The 21006-nt window shown below is 41.6% G+C and overlaps 2 protein-coding genes and 1 long non-coding RNA gene across 3 annotated transcripts; 1 reads left to right on the forward strand and 2 right to left on the reverse strand.

Annotated features, from left to right (window-relative positions):
- The first annotated feature begins 6711 nt into the window (after positions 1 to 6711).
- LOC122649752 (protein yippee-like At5g53940) lies at positions 6712 to 14505 on the forward strand. Its single transcript, XM_043842992.1, has 5 exons — positions 6712 to 6959; positions 9643 to 9686; positions 11988 to 12096; positions 14183 to 14238; positions 14334 to 14505. The coding sequence occupies exons 1-5, from the start codon at positions 6864 to 6866 to the stop codon at positions 14410 to 14412; spliced, it is 384 nt and encodes a 127-aa protein (XP_043698927.1). The 5' UTR covers positions 6712 to 6863; the 3' UTR covers positions 14413 to 14505.
- On the reverse strand, positions 7816 to 19434 carry LOC122649753. The gene is made up of 3 exons (XR_006331326.1): positions 19282 to 19434; positions 8130 to 8133; positions 7816 to 7827 (listed from the first exon to the last, which is right to left on the reverse strand). It is a non-coding gene; the product is annotated as an uncharacterized LOC122649753 (long non-coding RNA).
- Positions 19435 to 19863: 429 nt separating this feature from the next.
- LOC122651050 lies at positions 19864 to 20561 on the reverse strand. Its single transcript, XM_043844387.1, has 2 exons — positions 19980 to 20561; positions 19864 to 19917 (listed from the first exon to the last, which is right to left on the reverse strand). Exons 1-2 carry the CDS (start codon positions 20526 to 20528, stop codon positions 19864 to 19866), a joined length of 603 nt encoding a protein of 200 aa, XP_043700322.1. The 5' UTR covers positions 20529 to 20561.
- Positions 20562 to 21006: the final 445 nt, after the last annotated feature.

Here is a 21006-nt window from a genome sequence, read left to right on the forward strand (position 1 = left end):
TCCCTATTTGGCCGAACCTAACAAAGTACAAAATTAAGCTAAGGCATTAGGCTCGGCCAGGAAGGATACTCGGCCACGAGTCCGCTTATATGATAGCCTCTCCAATCGGACCGAAGGGAAAGGCGAGTTAACCAACCAAAGCGAGGATCACATTGACCTCGGGTGTTGTATGACCGAAACCGCTGACCACATAAGGCATGGATAAAAAAGAGACGAGTTCCTAAGCACGGCTCGTGAAAAGACTCGGCAGCTTGGCCACAAACAAAACAGAATATGCAAGGAAAAGAATACTGAGGGCGCCGAGTTCAAATACTTAGACAAATTCTGGCAAAAATAAGTTGTTTTATTCATTGTAAGCCGACTGATCGGCACGGTTACAAAATTGGGCAGTTCGGACCCACAAAAAAAAAAAAATAAAAAATTTTACATCTCCGTCTCCTAGGCGTGGGACTTGGAGGCGACCTGGAAGCGTCCACGATGCTGGGCTCGGCGGCGGGGTCTTGGGGTCCAGCTCCCGAGGAGGGCGTCGGCCGGAGTAGGTGCCTCAAGGGGCGAGCTTGGGTGACCTCGGCTCCCTCCTCATCTCCCATCTCCCCTGCGAAGGTAGTCGCATCATCATCAAAACGGGAGAGATTGAGATCTGGGTACGCCGCCTTGATCTCGGCCAAAAGTTCAGCTCGGCCTGCCTCAAAACCCTCGGCGAAGGGAGGCTTCCTGATCTCATGGCAGATATCGGCGTACTCCTCCGATTGGAGATAGTCGCTGACTGCCGCGCTCTGAGCCGTGGCCAGATCTTCCTTGGCCTTCTCCTTCACCTCGGCGAGCCGAGCCTGCAGAGCCCGGACCTTCTCTCTCTGCCTAGCCACCTCGGCCTGAGAGCTCTCCACTTCGGCCTCAGCAGCGGTGAGCTTCTCTTGGGTCTCCCGACGCCTCTTAACGGCATCCTGGGCGTCCTGATAAGCCTTCTTGCCCTGGACGTCCAAAGAATAGTTCTCGGTCAGGAGCCGCTCGAAGCGGAGCATGGTCTCCACTGCTTTGGCGAACCCCTACAAAAAAGCATGAGAACAAAATTCAAGACAAATTACCCAGATCATATCTAATTACGAAAGCCGACAAGAAAACTTACCATGTTAAAATCTTGGAATAGGGTGGAGAGGAGCTCGGGGTCGGACAACGCCTCGAGCTTCTCCTTGTCGGCTGGAAGCCGACCGACATCAAGCCATTCCTTGGCGTGAGCGGCCGACGTCAGGGCAGAGTCCCCCGGAAAGAGGTGCCAGGTCGGCCTCACGGGGACATTATTGGCCGAAGCCCTCCCCAGGATGTATCGGGAGATGTTGGTGGGAGAGGCCACGGGCGGAAGGCCACCACTCGTCAGGTTTACCGAGAGCTTTTGACGCTTGATATCTCTTGGCGGGCTCCTCTCGCCTTTTCGGCCTTTCCCTTTCCTCGGAGACCCGGCTGGACCCGTGTTCTTCTCGGCCTCCAGACCGACCACCGCGTCCAACGGTCCCGGCATCACGGCCTTGCCCTTGGAGGCCTTGGAGGACTCTCCCCGGGGTTTCTTCTCGGCATTTTTCTTTTTCCTATCCGCGATGGTCTTGGCCCTTAGCCGAGCTGTGTCCATTGGAGGAATGTGACCGACCACTGCAAGAGAAACCGAAAACATAAAAAAATGAGTCAGAAAAAGAAAAGAAAACTAAGTAAAGGGGTCGGCTCGGACAACAGAGACAAGCTCGGCAAGGGTTCCTACCAGGGGTCATATGCCAACTCTGAAGAAACCCCTCGTCCTGAAGCTGGAGGACATCGAAGGGCGGACGCTGGGGGATCAGGTTGAGCGAGATCATCTCGTTCTCGTTCAGGGGTAGTACCCTATTTACATAGTTCAGGTTCATCTCCTTCCACTCGGTTCGGAGAGGGCTGTTGGGAATAGTAGCAAAGAAAAAACGGGGCTTCCAATACTTGTTGAAGGTCGGTGTGCCGACCAAAAATTTGTGGCCGCCTAGAGCCGCACTCTTCCCTGATCGGCGGCAGAAGTAATACCACCCCTTCTCGGGAGACTTCTTTAGGAAGAAGAGCCGAGAGAAAAGCGCCACGCTCGCACCTCGGCCCATCTCGCAGAACAAAGCGTAGAAGCCGTACACAGCCAGCCAAGAGTTCGGCACTAGCTGACCAGGAGACAAATGGAAGTGGTCCAAGATCTGGTCCACCAGGCTGAGAACGGGGAGCCTGAACGCATACTTGAAGGGTGTCTCGTACAGAGCCACCTCGCCGGGCCTAATGAAGCAGGCCATCTCCCCGGGGTTAGGAACTCAGAGCTGGATTTCCTCGGGGATGGCGTAGGTCATCCTCAGATAGTTGAGGTCAGCCTCCGTGATTGTGCTCAGAACGGTGCCGACACTGCCTTCCTCGGGCTCAGGGGCGTCGGTAGACGAGCTTACTGAGCCAACCCCCATCTCGGACGAATCTCCCTCGCTTGATTCCTCATCGGATGGGGACGACCCGGAGTTCTCAGCCCGGTCTGCGGCTGTGGATTGGGCCGCGTGGTCAAACTCCATGGGTAACGGGGGCTCGGCCACCTCGGCCTGACGAAGCTCCACTACATCGGGCTCGTCGAGGTCGAGCCCAACAAGTCTATGGTGGGAGAGCGGACGGGGAGTTCTTGGCTCGGACTCGCGCCCTCTGCCGTGGCGAGTTCGCCCATAGGACTACTACCAAGCGACATCTGGGCGGAGAAGACTTCATGGTTGAAGAAGAGCGAGCGGGAATGAAACGGCCGAGTCGATCACGAACGAAGCTTGGCCGAGTCGATCACGAGCAAGCAAACGATGAGATCTACCGAGTTGACGGTTCCAAACTTGCCGAGAAGTCAATAACTTAGAGCAGTGGAGAATGAATAGTTAGGAGTCGCCTATTTATAATCCTTGGGTTTTACTGATCCAACGGCCGACCAGAGATCAACATGATCCAACGGCCCAGATCAAAGGACGTTTCAAATTCCCAAGCCCGCCATAATGACTCTGCTGACGTGGCACGGACACCCAACCGTCGGATCGTGCAACGTCAAATCCGCGGCAATAAATAATCTCGGCCCAACCGCAAGAATCTTCCGAAAAGCGCCAGAAACTTCACTCATCAACGCCGAGCCGACACCGATGAGTGGGGGGCTGTGATGAGGCATAAAACACCCCACCTATCGGAGGCTACCACGTGGCCGACCCGACCTCGCCCGAGAATCGAGTTGGGCCGAGCAGAAATTGGGCCGACCCCATATCCAATAAGTCACCGACAAAGCTTGTTTTGAGCGAGCTAGCCGGTGGTTGAGGCCGAGATTATACGGGTCAGCCATAGACACCTAGCCGAGCTCATGGCCGAGACCAACCTCCCGAGCTCGATCTCCATTGCCGACCCCATGGGCCGACCTCGTAGGCCGAGCCCTCCTCCATTGAAGCTCTCATAGCCCCCCACCGGGGATCTCCGGGCCACGTCAGCACATCCCGAGAATCACGGGATAAGGACCGAGCCACGATCCCAGCGCAACACGGAATCGCACCACACATGGACTCTTACCTTAATAAGAGTCCGACCCCGAAAATAACTCTCCACTCCGCTCTACGCGAGAGAACCTTCCGAAAGAAGGACTCCTACCATACTAGGATTCTTCCCAACCGTCTCATCTCCTCCTTACCCTATAAATACCGAGGTATGGAGCACTATTCCGCATCTTGCTTTCTACGACGCAGTTACGCTGTCGTGTTGGAGACCTGACTTGAGCATCGGAGAGTCCTAGGCCGGAGCCACACCGGCCCTCTTGCGCTCATTGCTTGGTTTTTGCAGGTTCATCCACGGGCGAACCAAGCACCGGAGGTTTTCACACGCAACAGGGACGACTGAGGGTACTACAGATGGTGAGACTGCTGTGCCCACTGTTAGGGAGCGGGTTAGAAGTCCAAGTCGGAGAGGCTCGTTGCGATGCCACTCTCCTAAATCGTCATGATTAAGTTCGGTGCTTAGAGTGTCAAGGGGATGAATGCCCTGACATTACGTGACTTCTTTGATAGTTGTGTTTTCGCGCATCATGTCCGTGAGACTAACTGTTGTGCGGATTATTTGACTGGCTATGTGTCTGTGCCGCAAATAATCCATTTTATTTTACAAAGCCTTCCTTTGGCTCTTTCTGAGATGATACAGAATGATGCCAAAGGAAAGGCCTATTCTAGAATGTAATACGTTTCTATTATAGTATATAAAAGCGCCTTTTTAACTAAAAAAAAAAAAACTTACATATTACAAACATACACATCGATATCAGAATCATCAATAGCACACTGTCAAGGAGTATTTTTTAATTAAATGTATTAAACAACAATAATTAACAAAATAAAAAATTTTCAATCTCAGAAGAAATACATATTCATAAAATATAATAGGTCCATAACATGTCTTTGCTATTTTTTGTATGGGAAAGAAAATGCTACCTGCTCGCGTGCGGTACATGGCCCCTACTTCTAGAGACAGGATTGCACAAAATGACCACCACACTCTCAGGAATTTCCATCTTTTCATGGGGGCGCTACAGTCATTTTGCGTGGCTTGAGTTTAAGGGGCCGAAATTAGCGTTCTTTCTCCCTTTTTCTATTTAAAAGGATACCAAATATGAGGAGATGGTATACCAATAAGGACATATTTATCCTCCACTTCATCTTTTTTGGGACGAGGGAGAGAGGGAGAGAATTATATCAAAGTTGCTATCTAGATAAAGGTCTAGGATAGTAGGACCCACAAAATAAAAAGATTCGCTCCACAATTGTCTAATGGGGAATTGGTCAAACCATCAGTCTATGTACGGGTTATGTTATGGTTTGGGGAAAGTGTTGAGCACCCCAGTCCATCTGGTTAAACTGATCTTCCTTATCACTTGGCCAAATTGTATAACATGTTAAATTGAACTAAGATACATCAACGGGAATGAAAAAAGGCTAGGATTTAGAAGACATGTACTTGAGACATTTGGATACAAGACAAGAATTAGTATACAAAATGTAAAGCAAATATTATATAACTAAATAAAGAACAAAATCCAGTGCAATGCATGAGAAAGTGAACCTTAAATATGCAAACACTAAGCTCTAAACTTGACCAATACTGAGTCTTGGTTTGTTGTGGGTTCAGTGACCTCCAGAGCAGGGGTTTCAAAGTCCGCCTTGTGAGCGGGTGTCCGAGAGCTTTCAGGGTCCCTTGGCAATAGGGGGTTTGGAGTCATACTATATACATACTAAAATAAAATGAGTCACCACCTAGGATTCATGCCTAGGACTCAATGGGGGGGGGGGGGGATAGCCCCATTCATGATGAGTGGAAAGAACTACATAATTCCATATGGTCTAGTCAGAGAGTCTGGGTAAGTAGTCAAGTTATGAGAGTGGGAAGGTGTTAGCACTCCATTTCGTCTGATTAAATTGTTCTTGCGATCTACTAGATGTTTGTCTTTGGATATTCTCTCATAATGATGTGTCCTATACTAACATGCAAGTATAACATATAATTGATTATCATGCATCAAATATATAAAAAGAAACTAAACATTATTTTTTAATAAGTAAAAAATTATTATTTATACTAAAACAAATTACTTTAACGGTCTACACTGTGCTAGAAATAAAAGACAAAGTAGAAATGTATAATTGAAATCAAATCCAGCAAGACAAAAAATAAAAAAAGGGAAAAAAAGGAGTTACCAATGTAAATGCAAAATATTAAGTATCTTCCAGCTCAGGTGGACACGGATGAACGACTAGCCTATCTTTCGTTGGACAAAGTAATGGCTATGTGAACTAGATTTGGATTACTTGGAATTCAGGTAGAGTAACGGCTGTAAAAAAAGATTTTGTTTCTTGGATTTCGGGCCAAGTAACGATATCACGAAGGATTTTGGGAGCCTGACACTCACACCTCGAATAGAGTAACGACGTCATAAGGGACAAGTAGAAGTTACTTGACAGAAGTTTGGGAGAAAAAGTGGGAAAACATGGTTTTGATGGGTAAACGGGTGGATTTAGGTCACTCGGGGTGTGGACAGAATACTAAGGGCATGGATCTCGAGGTGAGTGTTCGGCAAAATTCTGAGTTGGACTGAAAAGTGGCTCTCCTCCCTCAAAAACCGAAAATCAGAGCTATGCACACGTTTCCTGAGCTTGGGGCTTCTCCCCTTATTTACGTCTTCATGACTTTTGCAGTTATGTCTTCATCTTTGTTGTTAGAAAAGGAGGAGAGGGAAATGAAGAGCACTCAACACCCAACAATGAACACCATCCATTCGAGTGTTTGTCTAAGTAACAAAACCGCGTGATTAGTTTCCTAAGACGAACTCCTTGGTTGGTCATTTCTGAATGCGATATTGTACGGATTAAAATACCAAACCATTTTCCGAGACTGATACTATAAATCGTATATAAATTAGTTTTGAACAGAATAACAAAACCAAATAGAAATCAGTAAAACTGAATCAACAAAAACGATTCTAATTTTAGTTGATTCCTATTCGATTCGGTTCTAATTTCACATTGTCAAAATGTAGACCGCATCAGAACCGGACCGAATAACCGAACCAGAACGGATCGTCACCCCGTAGTCCTGTACTGAGCCAGCAACTGCCGAGGGAAGTTAGGTACCAAAACATCTTTTTTTCTCTTTGTTTGGTTCTGTGTAATGATAGCTTCTGAATGGATCGTTGAGGATACTGAAGTCGTCGATTTCTTTTAGATTCAACTTTCTGGGAATTGTTTGTTCGTCTGTTTCTTTTGGGGTCTGGTTGTTGCAAACGAAGTCAAAAGCAGTTGGGTCTTTGTGCTGTTTCAGCAGAAGAAATGGGGAGGCTGTTTCTGGTGGAACTTGATGGTAAGGTTTACAGATGCAAGTTCTGTCGAAGCCACTTAGCCCTCTCCGACGACCTCGTCTCCAGGGTAATTCTTCCTCCTCGTTACCCATTACTTTCTGTTTTTCTTCTTCTTCTGATTGTTTTCAGTTCATGATATTTCACCGGTAGAAGAAGCGTTTTTGTGTGTGTATGTGTGTGTTTGGGGGGGGGGGGGGGGGGAGGGGGGGAACTATCTTTAATTGGGTGTCTTCTGTGGAACGGATTGGTTTAAGGGGATTTCCAATTAAAATTTTGTTATCTATGATTTCGAACTGATTGAGGCTACCACTGAAGTGAGGAATAGAAAACTATCAAACGACCATATCAGGGTTGACCTTCTAATTTTCATTTAAAAAACGAGTCTTTTTTACTTTTGTTTGATAGGGCTAAGTGGAGTTTCCCAATGGACAATGTGTTGGATTGAAAAGTTGGAGTACGCAAATTTCATGCATATGGCATCTGATGAGGATTATAGGATTGTGAAACAACTAGGTTTTGGTGAGCCATGGGGTGGCTTGTGATGGTTTTCTTGGTTTTTCCATTCGATATGTCCTATTGTCACTCGGAACTTTGCAGCATTGGAAACTTTTGATGTGTTGAGATGAAAATTAGCTTCAATTGATTTGATCTAATGGCTCTGTGCTGTGTTTATCTCTTCATTGCCCCCAGAATTCCATTCATATTTATATTTTTTGAGAGTGATATCTAATTCAGCATGGTGACTTTGATTGTCACTTGGGACTTTGCAGAATTGGGAGCTTTTGATGTGTTGAGATGATAATTGGCTTCAATTGATTTGATCCAATGGCTCTGTGATGTGGTTATCTCTTCATTGCCCCTAGAATTCCATGCATATTTATATTTTTTGAGATTGATATCTAATCCAGCATGGTGACTTTAATATGAATTTCCATCTACTATTTTGGGATCCAAAATGTCAAGCCTTGTCATTTGTTTTAAATTACATCTTGATGGCCATGACATCTTGAACCCTTTTCCACTGAGGAAACCCACATGGACAATGTTATGGTGCTATGGCCAATCATCCGAATGAGTGTAAACAAGGTGAAGTGCCTGCCAGAGTCAAAGATGGAAAATGTTAGAGAATACATAGAAGAAGTAATCTTTCTGCTATTAGAAGTAGGGGAAATAAAAATATTTTCATTTGTAATGACTATGCGAGATTGAAAATTTGCAACTGGTCTTTAATTACAACACCCCTTTGAGCTAGTGCATGATAATCAATCATGTGTAACTTCATTAGCAATAGGGCAGTAAATGAGCCAGATATTATCCGGTTATGTATTTGGTTCCTGCCCGTTTATCCCGGATACGGATACACTGATATCCTATCTGATTAAGTTTCGATCCATTTATTGCAATATCTGATTAATACTCGGCCAGACATCTGTAAAGCCTTATCCAATCCATTAAAAGTTCCTATATTTTAAAATTAAGGATAAATAAGTAAAAACATGTGTAAAAATAGTAGGTAAAAGTGTAAAACAAAAGAAGGGGTTAAAATATAAGCCATTTTAATTGGATATCTGATTAAATGAATGGACCAAATACGGATATAGTTATATGCGGCCATTTTTGTGGGTCCATTTACATCCCTACTTAGCATGCCATAGAACTAAGATTTCCTAATATCTTCCTATCTAAGATGTTTGCCACCTATTCTTCTGTCTGGATATTGTAGGATCAAGCACTTACCAGTCATCCAAAAGCCCGGACTTGTGAAGAAGGTGCAACTTTATTTCCTTAAACAACGACTAGCCAGCGTACATCGCGGTTTGAGCCGGGATCTGGGGTGGGACCTTGGGCACCTTCTCAGGACAGTCGATACTGGCCCTCAAAAGATATTAGTGTGCAAAATTGGCTGGACTTCAGCTTTTTTAGTTCTCTTTGCTACAACAATGATCAACCACAATAGGTCCTATCCTATCATGTTGAGTTATATCTTTATTTTCGCAATTTATTGAACTTGAAAACCCAATTCAGGCAGTAATATCTTCAACAAAAGGAGTTCACACATTCCATGTGCTGTAGGTCTAAATTCAGTTTGGACACTGGATCTTTCAACCACATACTGGTTTTAGCTCACCTTATGTTACTAGATCCCCATCACCAAGAAACCCCTAAAGCCATAAGTAGGTCTACAATTTGTAACCTCACCTGCGCCCAACATCCTTAAGTTCCTCTTTTCTCACATAGCCATGTCTAAGAAATTTTAAATCCTGAAAAGGTGATGATGTTAGAAATCTTTGAATCCTTTAGGCTTCCTTTAGATGCGATTCCTGTGAGTGTATGAACTGGATGATGAGTTAATGACACTTATTATACGATATTTATTTCTAAAAATTTGATGCCCAAGGTGAGTGAATGAACTGCATATTACAGCCATGCTGTTAATTTCTAGAAATTCCATGCCATCAAGCTGGAATACTGTAGTATTCTCGAGCTCCTATCTCCTGTTTTTTTTAATCAAGCTGATCCTCCATATATTTCTTCCCTCTCGTATGTTTGTTTTCTTTGAGGACAAAATCGGCTGCCTTACTCATAGAAGAGAGTTATTGAACTTGACATGTTTTTATACTTGCCTGGTTCCTTTACAGGATGCTAATTCCAATTGATTTATTTTTACATATATACTCTAATTATTTTTAAGTTGAACTTGAAATGCTAATTTTGTTGAACTGTTTGGGCTCCACTTTGTTTTTAACCAGGCTTTCTATTGTCGTCGGGGGAAGGCATACCTTTTCAATACTGCGTGAGTTCTTCACAGTTTCTTAGATTAGCTATTTTTTTTATGTTTACAAATTGGCTAAAGATGGTTTCTTCCTGTCCCCCCCCCCTCCCCACCAGAAAAAAAAAAATAAAAAAGAAAAAAGGAAAGGAAAGAAAAAAAATCTCATTTGAGCACTGATAAGCACACATTTTGTTGGTTAGTTTACTTCATGGTTTCATTAATTCATTGTAGAGGAACTAATTTATATTGGTGTGTTATTATATTCTATGCTTTCTCTGTGTATTTCACATCAATATTAGCCAGAATAAATGTTTGATGAATTAGTTACAGAAGCAAATTGAGTGCATGATTCAAGGTGTATTTCAGAGCTTCTATAGTGGTGGTTTAAGTTATTTTTTTGAGCCTTCAGTTTAACTTGATCAAGTTTAGCCTGGGCACAGCAAACTTTAAAGCCAAACCTTAAACCAAATTTCTAGATTTTTTACTTTAATTTTGTTATGTTAGTTCTGTTATTTTCTGTATGTCTAAAGCCACCCTTATTTCTTGTCACAAGTGTCATGTGAAAAGAACATCTTGAAAATATTGATGAAACATGGACAACAGGATCCTTATTTTGATGTTAATCTCTTAGTATTGTTTTTTTTTTTTTTTGGGTGAATAAAAAATTCATTATCAAAGATAAAAAGGACTACAAGACATCTCTTAGTATTGTTATTTATTACTGTAACTTCTTTTAGAATCTTACATTCAAAGCAGTCTTAATGATACACCTCCTTTTGTTTGTGACTATCTTGATGTTCGGTTGTTTACTTGATGCAAAATTACAGAGCAATTTTTATTTTTTCTTCCTGCCCACATTTTGCTCACCACCTGCTACTAATGTGACTTATTCAAGACTTTACCTGAGGGAAAAATGATTTCATCCATGCTTATAATCCTTCCAAACATTTTATATTCCAATGTACTGTACAAACACTCGACACATTGAAGAACTTGTTGCTTCACTGTTACATCCTCTATTTCTTTCATGGCACCTGATATGGAAACCTGATTTCACTGCTAATGTGAAAAATATAATGACGGCTAACCTAACATTGCATACACACATGTGCTCATGCAAATGAGCAAACACACTCTATTGTTGTGTTTCTCAGTAACGCCTGCACTACTCAACCTTGCTTTCCCTTTCTTCCTCTTTTTCCTACATTTGATTATCTTCCGTGTGACTTGATCATAAATCATTTCAATCGAATCAATGAATAAGAGACAGTAATTGCCTGAAATTAGAAATTTTTCGAAGGAAAAGAGCCCAAATATGATTGCAATACTGTTTGCTACTGTAATTAGGCTTTGACCTGAACACTGCTGATTCATCCGCCTATAACAGCTACACTCATTGATTATATATATTTGTTAAAATCTCTTTTTTCTTTTTAACCCGAATATTATCTGGGACCCAGGGAGGCCCCTAAACTTTATTAGAAATCAAATAAAATAGGTATAATGGGAGTGACATAACATATTTTTTTAAAAATCTCATTGTTCATTTCTCCAGTTATTTCACCAGTTAATTAAGTCCCAGTAACTTCCCTTTTTACTAGTAGCCACTTCCAATCAACCCGTCATCATACATTGGGTCTCCACAGTTGCAATTTGTGTAGCTGAGTGCTCTTACTTCTCAGAAGGGGGGGGGGGGGAGGCTGGAGGTGCATGCACATGCATGGGGAGAGAGAGAGAGATTTTGATCTTGCATGATGGAGGAACCTATTTTTCTTCTTGGTCAAGTTGATCTGAAGACAGGAATGAGTTTACCAGAATGTCCTCACCTCTTCCCTGGAGATAAATATCATAATTTTTTTTTGAGTGAAAAATATCATAAATACTAAGTGAATGGAAATTAGTTCTTTGTCAAAATTTTATTGGTACACACAATCTTTCTCTCTCTGTGTTGTAGGCAATGACTATGATGTACAGGCAGCTTATGTGGGTCCATTTATTTGTTCCCATCTCAGATTTCCCTTTTTGTTTTGGTTTTTTTTTTTTTGGGGGGGGGGGGGTAGGGAGTAAGGTTTCTTCATATCCTTGACCCATTCACAGTACATTAATCCATCACTTTACACTAATTCATGCACCAAATTGGAGATAATTTTCATTGCTATCATTTATTGGCTTTACCTCCTCAGGCCTTAAATGTCCTGGAATGTTGGTTTATATTTCTCAATTTACATTTGCGGTGTCAACTGTCTGAACTCTATCACTCTATTATGAAGCTTTGAATTAGCATAACTTTTTAGAGTGGTTTACTGAGATATTTTGTCTCAGGGTGAATATCATAGTAGGAGCAAAAGAAGAGCGAATGATGCTGTATGGAATGCATACTGTAGCTGATGTATTCTGCTGCTGCTGTGGACAGATACTTGGCTGGAAATATGTAAGCTCTTGCTCTCTCACTCCTCTCCTTTCCCCCCCCCCCCCAACCCACCCTCAAGCCTTTTTTCTTCTGGAAACAAACCTCTAACCTGCTGCCCTCTTTATGGACTCTGGCTAGTGCCAACAACCTCTTGCGACTCCAATAAGCCCCAGCAATTTTGGCCAATAAAATAGAAAAAGGAAACAGAAGCCCTTTCCAGATTGAACTTCCCTACCTTTTGTAATATTGTCCTTCTGTCAACTTTCTCCATCCTGTTCTCTCTTTCTTCTGTGTGGTGCCAACCTCTCCAACAATTGGCAATAAGAAAACCTGCAGAGAATGTTGCTTGTCCTAGTATCGTGAGTGAAAACAAAACTTGCTTGTACCCAACCATTTTCCTCGTAATTACAGTGGCTTTGATGCAGAATCAAGGTTTCAGTATAAGTATGCTTGCCAGAGGAAGACCAGACCAGAATACTGGCCTTCTGTCCTAATATAACCAATGTGAACCACAGGCCATTATTCTGGCCTGGTCTTCCTCCTGCGAGCATACTTGTGCTGAAATCTTGATTCTGCATCAGGTGTATTCACTAGAGCTAAGAGGCCTATTCTGGAGTGATGGAGTTAAAAATTTTGGTTGGAGGAGGGAGGGAAAGGGTTTTAGTCCTTGATTGGGATTGACAAGAGAAATGGGATGGAGGGGATTAGGGTCTTTATTTTGATTCTATAGCCCTAGGTCACTGCCTAGTGCCAAAACATGTCATATGTAGTGTGTAGAGGATTTACATCTGTTTGTATTCCTCCTCAAAGATTGCTTATTCTTGGACTCACAGCATAGTTGTATGTGAACTTTTCTTTTGGTGCTTGTTTTGGTGACTTGTTCACCGTGCAAACAAACCAGCTAGGAATGAATGGTTAAGTTCATCGGAATGCTAATTTCTGTCCTACGCAACCACTTAGGTGGGAACCCACCCCTTGTTGTGTCTGGATCCTTAAGAGATATCTCATACATTGGCGCTGACGGGCACCACCACCTTTACTCATTGAAAGAAAAATGTAAACGGTCCAGATGCTACGGATGCCTTCGAGGCTGGTTCTCTGTATTTGTATAGCACTGCTCTAACTACTCCTCAAGTGACAGCAATGTTATGATTGAGGTACAAACCATATTATTCAGTTGGTGTTCAAATCTTCTGTATCACCTTAACCCTGTATCAGCCTGTATCAGGCCTCATTCGGAACTTGTGGGGGATGATGTGGCCAGTCTCAAGGATTGGATATATGGAAACCTTTGGATTGGCCAATTGTTAAATTTTGGGACTCGAATAAGTTATATGGCCACCCTTTGTTGCATTTTCTTTCCTCTGACAGTATAAAATTGGTCAATGGAATTCTTATTTTCATGATGCATAGAGAACTCCATCGGCACTGAAACTTGGCACCTGAGTAAGAGAGGCCAGGGCCTATTTTGTGGGAATTCATTGGGCCCCATCTGACCTGCAATTGTCAGTTATGAGGGAACTGATACAGGGTTTATGTGATGTAGTAGATTTGAACCCAAATGGTTGCCAATATATAAAAAGAATATGAAAAAAAAAAGAGTATTGAAAAGAATATAAAAAAATGAGTGGAAATAGTTTCATAGTTTCATAGTTTCATTCAATTGTATTGATTCTGAAATATGAATATTCAATTTTAAAATTTTGTCAGGCCTGTTTGAATGCTCTATTTAGATGCAACTGTTTCTCCATCCGAGTCTTTCCTAATTGGCGTGGAAAGGTAATGAGTCACAGAATATTTTGGTGGCAAGAGAATTTTCCCCCACCGCCCCTTGCCTGATGATAACAAGAGGGACATCACTATCATGCATGTCCTATTGAATAATTTGATATTCATACTAACTGAACACAACCTTAGTGAAAAGCAAGTGTGTCACATGTTGTATGTAATTCTCTAATTCTAGATTTTATCTTTTGCATTGTTTCACATCATTGTTTCTATTCTATGTGTGTCTTAGTCTATTTTATAATAATACAATATTGAAAATTTGGAATTTTTTATTTAATCATTTAGATGAGCTACTTATTGGTTTGGTTGCCACATTCAGGAGGTGGCACATGATAAAAATGAGAAGTACAAGGAAGGGAAATTTGTTTTGGAAAGGTAAAGATGTTAACAAGGTTGTCTTTTGTTCTCATTTCTGCTTGTATACCTTCCACACTCTCTCCTTTGATGTATTTGAGTCTGTGTTTGTTCAGGGGGAGGATAATTGATGGAATTGACTCAGAAGTCTCTGTGGATCCCTACCCAACCATGAGCGATGGTGAAGATGCTTAGCAACTATTAACACTTTTGTACAAATTGGGTGGTATTATATAGCAGTGAAACGAGGTCTACTCTGTTTATACATAATAAAACTTGTATATTCCTCATTTATTTTTGCCCGTCAGTTATCTTTGATTGGAAGACAATGATTCATTGATGAAAGGAATGGGGTGAGTACAGGATTGCTATGAGGTCCATAACAGATTCAGACTCAACTCCTTTCCCACCATGTAGTTATGTGAATGCCCTTGTCAATCCAATCTGATAGAACCTGCTCATATTCTTACTACATCACTGTTTTAGGTTAAAATTGAAGAATCCGGTTACCCGGCAGTGTGGGGTTCTAAAAGAACTGGAGATCTTTTGCAATTGTCTTTCTTGGAGTTATTCTGGAGCTGCAATTCTAACCATTGAATAGATGGTGTATTGTCTAGATTGATCACTTTCTAATTTCAAAAGCATGTTTATTTACATCTGCTATCCAGGATGTTGACCAAGCCCTGTTCCTACGTTGTTCTATCATTCTGAGCTCTGGCCCTTCTATTGGTTCCTGGTTCTCAAGATGCAGCCCCGATATGTAATGGACTTGCATCTGTTTCCAAGATCATTTTGGTCTCTGAAGTTACTTCCCCTCAACCTTTGGAGAAAAGGCTCTTCAGTTGTCATTGAGGAAATGGATAACTCTGATCCTTCACCCTCCATATCTGGGTGCTCAAAAAGACCCCTGGTGCCTTAACTAGTCTTCTTCTTCGACGATTTAAGCGGTGAAGGATTTCTCCCAACCTTATTGATAGAGCGCCTTCTGCCCCGGTTTTGGAATGGCATCAACCTAAAACCCACAAGAAATTCTTAGCCTGATGGTGTCATTTAAGTTTTCAAAACTCGTCTACTTCGTCTGTGTTGTCTCAGCTGCAAAGGGGCTGTGTGGCTGTTTCATGGCACCCGCCGAGGCAGTATAACTGTATAAGCATATTGTTTTGGAATTGTCTCAAAAGGTTTACTAGAGCAAGGGTGGTCGTAGGCGAGCTGGTTGCAAATGCTTAATCTTTTTGATAGAGACTAAGCAACAAATTGCTCAACAAGAGAAGCTACAGTGTAAACTTGGATTTCCTTACGGCTACAATCTTTTTGTTTAATTTTTTTTTTTATTTTTTTTATTTTGGACATCGGCTATCCCTATTTCTTTTTCTTAGTCTAACAAACAAATGTAGCTTGCCTTATTATGTCTAGTATTGACAAATGTTTTGGTAATAGCGAGTTCTTTTGTTTGTACGACTCTATGACAGTCCATATATAGGAATGTTATATATGATAGTTTCAGATCTCACACCTGTGACTGTAAATTTTCAACACCGTGTCTTTGAAGGCCTTCTCATCTTTAAGTTTGAGGCAAAATGGGAAGATCACCTTATTGTTGCTGATGCTTGGAAGATTGACTCTTTTGGGTCAAATTTTTTAAAATTTAGTAAGAAAATTAACGAGTGTGGTGTCAAGCTTAGAGATTAGAGTATGAAAACTTTTGTAATGTTCGAATAGAAATCGAAATCGAAATCGAAATCAAAATCTGTTACGAGACCAATCCCGATCCAACTGTATGGACAGGGATAAAAATATTAAAAAATTAATTTTTTTACATGAAAATAGGGACAAAGTGTCATATTTGTTTGAGTTTGGACGATCCCGATAATCCAACCGATACCGAGATCACGAACAATGGAAGTCATCTAATCTAATCCTAACCGTGTGATCCTTTAGGACTATGAACTTACACAAAAAGTCAGATTTTAATATCAAAGTACTTCAAATCGAGATCCTTCTACTTCTCGAAGCGCGGTCGATACTCTATTACACGTGATCGAATTCTATTTTAATACGATGATGGGAAATGGTACGACCGTAGGATTGAGTGACGTGTCACACCCAAAAGAATTGACGTAGACTGGACCGCTGGAGCGGGCACATGGAGCATTTGACAGTCACTTTGAGACGCCACGTTGAGGGTTAAGTTATCATTGTCACACCTGTCAAACTCAGTCATATTTTGAGATTAAACACCCTCCTCAGTCTTTTTCTTATCCTTAGGTTAACTTTTACGCAAAAGCCGGATGACAAAGGAATAAAGGCGGTCGGCGTTGTCACGTTTTTCAACGAACAATAGAACTCATGATTAGAAGAGTGTCTCTCTTTCTTCTCTTTTGTTTGTCTCCTCTTCCCAGTTCCCACCCTCGCTCTCAGATTCTCACTCACTTTATGAGGGTATGAGTGATATATAATCTTAATAAAGCTTGAATTCATTAATCAACTAATAAATTAAGTATTAAATTACTGTGACATATTTGAAGTAAACTAATCTCATTAAATACCCAACATGTATTTCTGCTGGAGTGGGCCCCATTTGGATCTTTCCTCAATCCCTTAAGATCCGTAATCCACCCACAAAGCGAAGAATAAAAAAGTGGAATTAGTTATTAGGGGAATAGAACGCTACCTGATTGCGAGCCTTGCTTGGTGACTACGCCAGCAATTTTTATCTGTTCTATTTCTTGAGATCCAGTATAGCGCCTCATTCGACGACCTTCGCTGTCCGGGCATGCAGCCCAACACAGGGGCAAGCTGTTGGGCTGTGTGCCCAAACATTGTGGGTTGTTGGATGTGTACTACTACTATAAAGGACCATTTCTTCGAATTCCTCTAATAGAGGAGGGTGGATCCCACTCAAACAGTGTGTTCAAATAGGGATAGGTTGGTCATTTTTGTACCCCTCTATTAGAGGAACTTGAGAAAATGAACCTGCCCGGGAAATAGATCAGATAAAGGTTCAAGCATGCAATCCTTCAATGCCTCCATGCTCAGCAAGCATGGTTAATTGTAACTTCTTGTGTATCAATGAGATCTGCTTCCTTCCCCAGTTTAGCCTTTCCCTGGAAGGATCCTCAAATAAGGTAGGTGTCCTGGCTTGTCTAGGATGGAGCAGCATAGGATGTTCCTTGGAAGCACAGAAATGAAATGGTGTTCATAACCTCCACCATTGCTTTTAGATCATGGATTTCATTGATCAAAAGGAGTGTTGAGGAGTTTTGAGCAAGGTTCAAAATTCAGGTATCAGACTCGGGATCGGTCATGGCCCAAATCTTTTTGGATCGGTCCAAATTGGTCAGGATCAGTCAAACCCCCCCCCCCAAAATCGTCTTTTTATGGATTGGATCATGTATCAGCCAGAGTTGGTGGGTGTTGTGATCTCGGGATCGGATCAGTCAAAATCGGTTGGTATCGCTCAGTATCGATCAAGATAATATAAAAAACTAAAAAAACATTTGAAAACTTTGAAAAAATAAAAAAAGATTCAATTGGATCGGTCAAGGATCGGATCGAATCGATCGATCCAACCGAGTTGGGTGATCGAGTCAAACCTTGTTGTATCGATCAAATCTTGGGATCGACCTTGACCGATACCGATACGATCCGATATCTCAAACCATGGTTCTGAGCCCTTGTCGCCCTCCATCCTCTAGTATAGGTCTCTCTAGTAGGTGCTATTTGATATTCGTTCATGCATCTATTTCCTCCAGGCCTGCAGCTATGGTAGGTATCTTCGTCCCTCCAGCTCCCCAGTGCCTCTAAGGCTGCGTTTGGTAACGGTCTGAACAAAGAACGCCCGTTCTTGACTAGAAACATTCTTTTACGTTCTTGGTCTAGAACGGCGTTCTGAGACCGAAAATGACCGTTTGGTAACGTTCTCAAGAACGCTGTTCAGAACAAAAATGGGGTTTGGTAAACTCTGTTCTTCCCTATTTGATATTAATTACAATAATGTCATTTCTTTGTCAATTATACTAAAAAAAGACTTGTAAAATCCTTTTCTCTTACCAACCTTAGCATAAAATTAAAATAACCAAAGTAAGTATAAAAAGATGTCAAATTTCAAATATGCCATTAAATTTGAGTTCTTGAGTAGATTAGTGGCATAACTAACTATGTTATGAACAATTGAATAAAGAGGGCCTTGGTGGACTCGAACCACCATCCTCTTGGAACATGCTCATGTTCCAAGTGCTCTACCAATTTGAGCTAAAGGCCCATCAAGTTGTCAATGAATTAACACAACAGATTAAACCAAATTATATTTTCCATTCTTTTGGATTCTAGAAAGCCAAGAGATTCCATAGACTGAATGATCTTAACTAACTGAAGCACTTGGCTATTTTGGACATGAGAAGTAAAGAAATTTTTTGTTTTTCAAATAAAAGGCTATTAGTACAAACAGAAAAATGGTGGTGCCAATGCCAGAACCTTTTGAAATTGGTCCTAAGAGATAACATAGATGGGCCCTGCTCTTACCTGCCATTCATTGCTTCCTTTCTCAGTAATTTCTGTCTTCCCCAATCCCCTTTCTCCTATGTGAGTGGAAAAAAGTAAAGGAAGAAAAGGTATGGATATGACAGTTGAATCAACTTATAATTTAAAGGGCAATCATATGATAGTCCCCCCTAGGGTACCCAGATCAGAAATCAAAAGTTCAGGGTTGAACCATTCTCTCGTCATACCCAGATCAATATCATCCAATCAAGTCCTTCTGGGCTGAAGATCACATCTCATGATCAATATCTTATTAAAATCTGACCTGTTTCAAATTCTCTTGGATGGTTTTCACAGTGACAGATTTAGAAACCAGATTTAAAAATAAATTTAATAACAACAAATCAAAGTTTCAGATATGGTCCAAAAGTGGTCGAAGGTCAATTATATGGAGAAGAATGGTTTCCCAAATTTTGGCTCAAATCGATGAGACAGATCTGAAGTAAATAGTGTTGGAATCTGATCAGATTTCTTGTTTGGGAGATATCATCAATTTCTCAAATTTTTGTGGTTTTGAATGTAGACAAGAAAATAGAGAATATGAATACTATAGATGTGGGTACTCAAAGTACTCCACCTGAACTCAGCTCAAGTAGTCCAAGCCCTGCTTCAACACCTTCCATGAAAGAGAGAGCTTTGAAGCAATGTGAAATTGAAAGTGGAGAGTCAACTAATTCCAGTTCAAAACCCAAATCACAGGAAGATCAGGTTTGCCTATTATTAAAACTCAGTTGTGGATTGCTTTTTTTTTTTTTTTAATGTTTTATGGCATAAACAAATGATGAATTGAAATGGAATTACAGTCAGATTCATAGGAATAATAGATAGTTTGGGCAGAAAAAACTAAGGGTTAACTGCTAAAAATTAAAAAAAAAAAACCCTAATTATCTGACTCTAGGTTCCCAAATGACACACTGTAATAAGCTTGGGGAGCAATCTGTCACAATTGTCTTCCACAAGAGAACTTAAAACAAAAATCAGATCAGAACAGAACAACTAGAAGTTCAATATCACTGAACTCAACAAAGCAAATAGTAGAATGGCTGCAACGCATAAACATGAAGGCACAAAGGGAAATAGAATATATTGCTGCTACAACATAATAATTCAGTGATCATAATTCGATAAAAGTTTAGTACTAGGATCCCTCGCCCGTGAACCCTAAAAGATGAAAATAAAAAAGGTAAAAACAAAAATAAAACATAAACAAAGAAAAGAGAGACTTGAGCTACTTTGATCACATTTTGATGGTGGAGATGAGACAGATGAGTAACTTCTCTAGTGAACTGCTTCTCCAGCCGAGCCGCTATGGCTCCTTTGTCGTCGTCATCAGGTGGGCTAAGAATCTTCATAGCAACAGGTTCATCCTTATAAATTCCATGGTATATTCGACTGTGAGCTCCGATGACAAACTTAAGCCCATTGAACAACTGAGAGAGATCAACCTTGAATTCATCTGCAGCAGTTTCCACCGCAGTGACCCTTCCTCCTCCATGATCAAAGTACTTCGTCCACGATGACTTCCTTCGGCTATTCAATTTATCAGAAATCAAAGTTGACGACGACGTAGAATTCGATGCCCGAGTACGATGAGAATCTCTAGCAAAAATCTTCCCGGGAATCTTTCTATCGGGTTCTTTTCTTCGCGGGCCTGGAGTAGAAAATCTCCTCTTCTCAGATTGAGCTTCCTTAAATGAATCCGAGAGATTAGTGTCAGGCAGAGGAGATAAAGATCTGGTGGTCGGATTACGTTGCAACTGTCCGGTATGCATAGAATCACGATTAAGCCCCAAATTTAACTGCGAACCGCATTCCTGTTGGATGGAATGCCTCGATTTCAACCTGGGATCACGATTAAGCCCCAAATCTCTGCAACAACTTTCTAATCTTCGTCAAAGCATAAAAAACTCCTTCAATTCCAGGTCTCGCTGTTATACCCGCACCCCGGATCATAATTAATTATTATTTCTTTCCCGTGACGTGTGGTTATCACTGTCACGTGCTGGTGAGCTGTTCTCACTGGTGGTCAAACCCAGTTACAAATTATTGACCATGATACGGGCTTACCATTGACACACCATGGCAATGGAGAAGTAAGTTCTAGCCCTTGGCTTATTTATTTATCCTTTTCCTCGATGCCCTCGAAGTGCGGGTCAAGATTTAGACCGCCCGGGCTATTTTAGTTGAGTTGGGAATATTCTATTTGTGGGTCCCACTTATTTAAGGGAGCGTGTGATGGGCTTATAATCC

This window comes from Telopea speciosissima, chromosome 2 (assembly GCF_018873765.1).
Source record: "Telopea speciosissima isolate NSW1024214 ecotype Mountain lineage chromosome 2, Tspe_v1, whole genome shotgun sequence".
Classification (NCBI taxonomy): domain Eukaryota; kingdom Viridiplantae; phylum Streptophyta; class Magnoliopsida; order Proteales; family Proteaceae; genus Telopea; species Telopea speciosissima.

Coding starts and splice junctions, on each gene's coding strand:
- LOC122649752 (XM_043842992.1), top strand. CDS start 6,864: ATGGGGAGGCTGTTTCTGGTGGAACTTGATGGTAAGGTTTACAGATGC. Junction 9,687..11,987: donor GCATACCTTTTCAATACTGC/GTGAGTTCTTCA, acceptor ATTTTGTCTCAG/GGTGAATATCATAGTAGGAG. Junction 14,239..14,333: donor GGGAAATTTGTTTTGGAAAG/GTAAAGATGTTA, acceptor GTGTTTGTTCAG/GGGGAGGATAATTGATGGAA.
- LOC122651050 (XM_043844387.1), bottom strand. CDS start 20,528: ATGCATACCGGACAGTTGCAACGTAATCCGACCACCAGATCTTTATCT. Junction 19,918..19,979: donor ATGTGATCAAAGTAGCTCAA/GTCTCTCTTTTC, acceptor TTCATCTTTTAG/GGTTCACGGGCGAGGGATCC.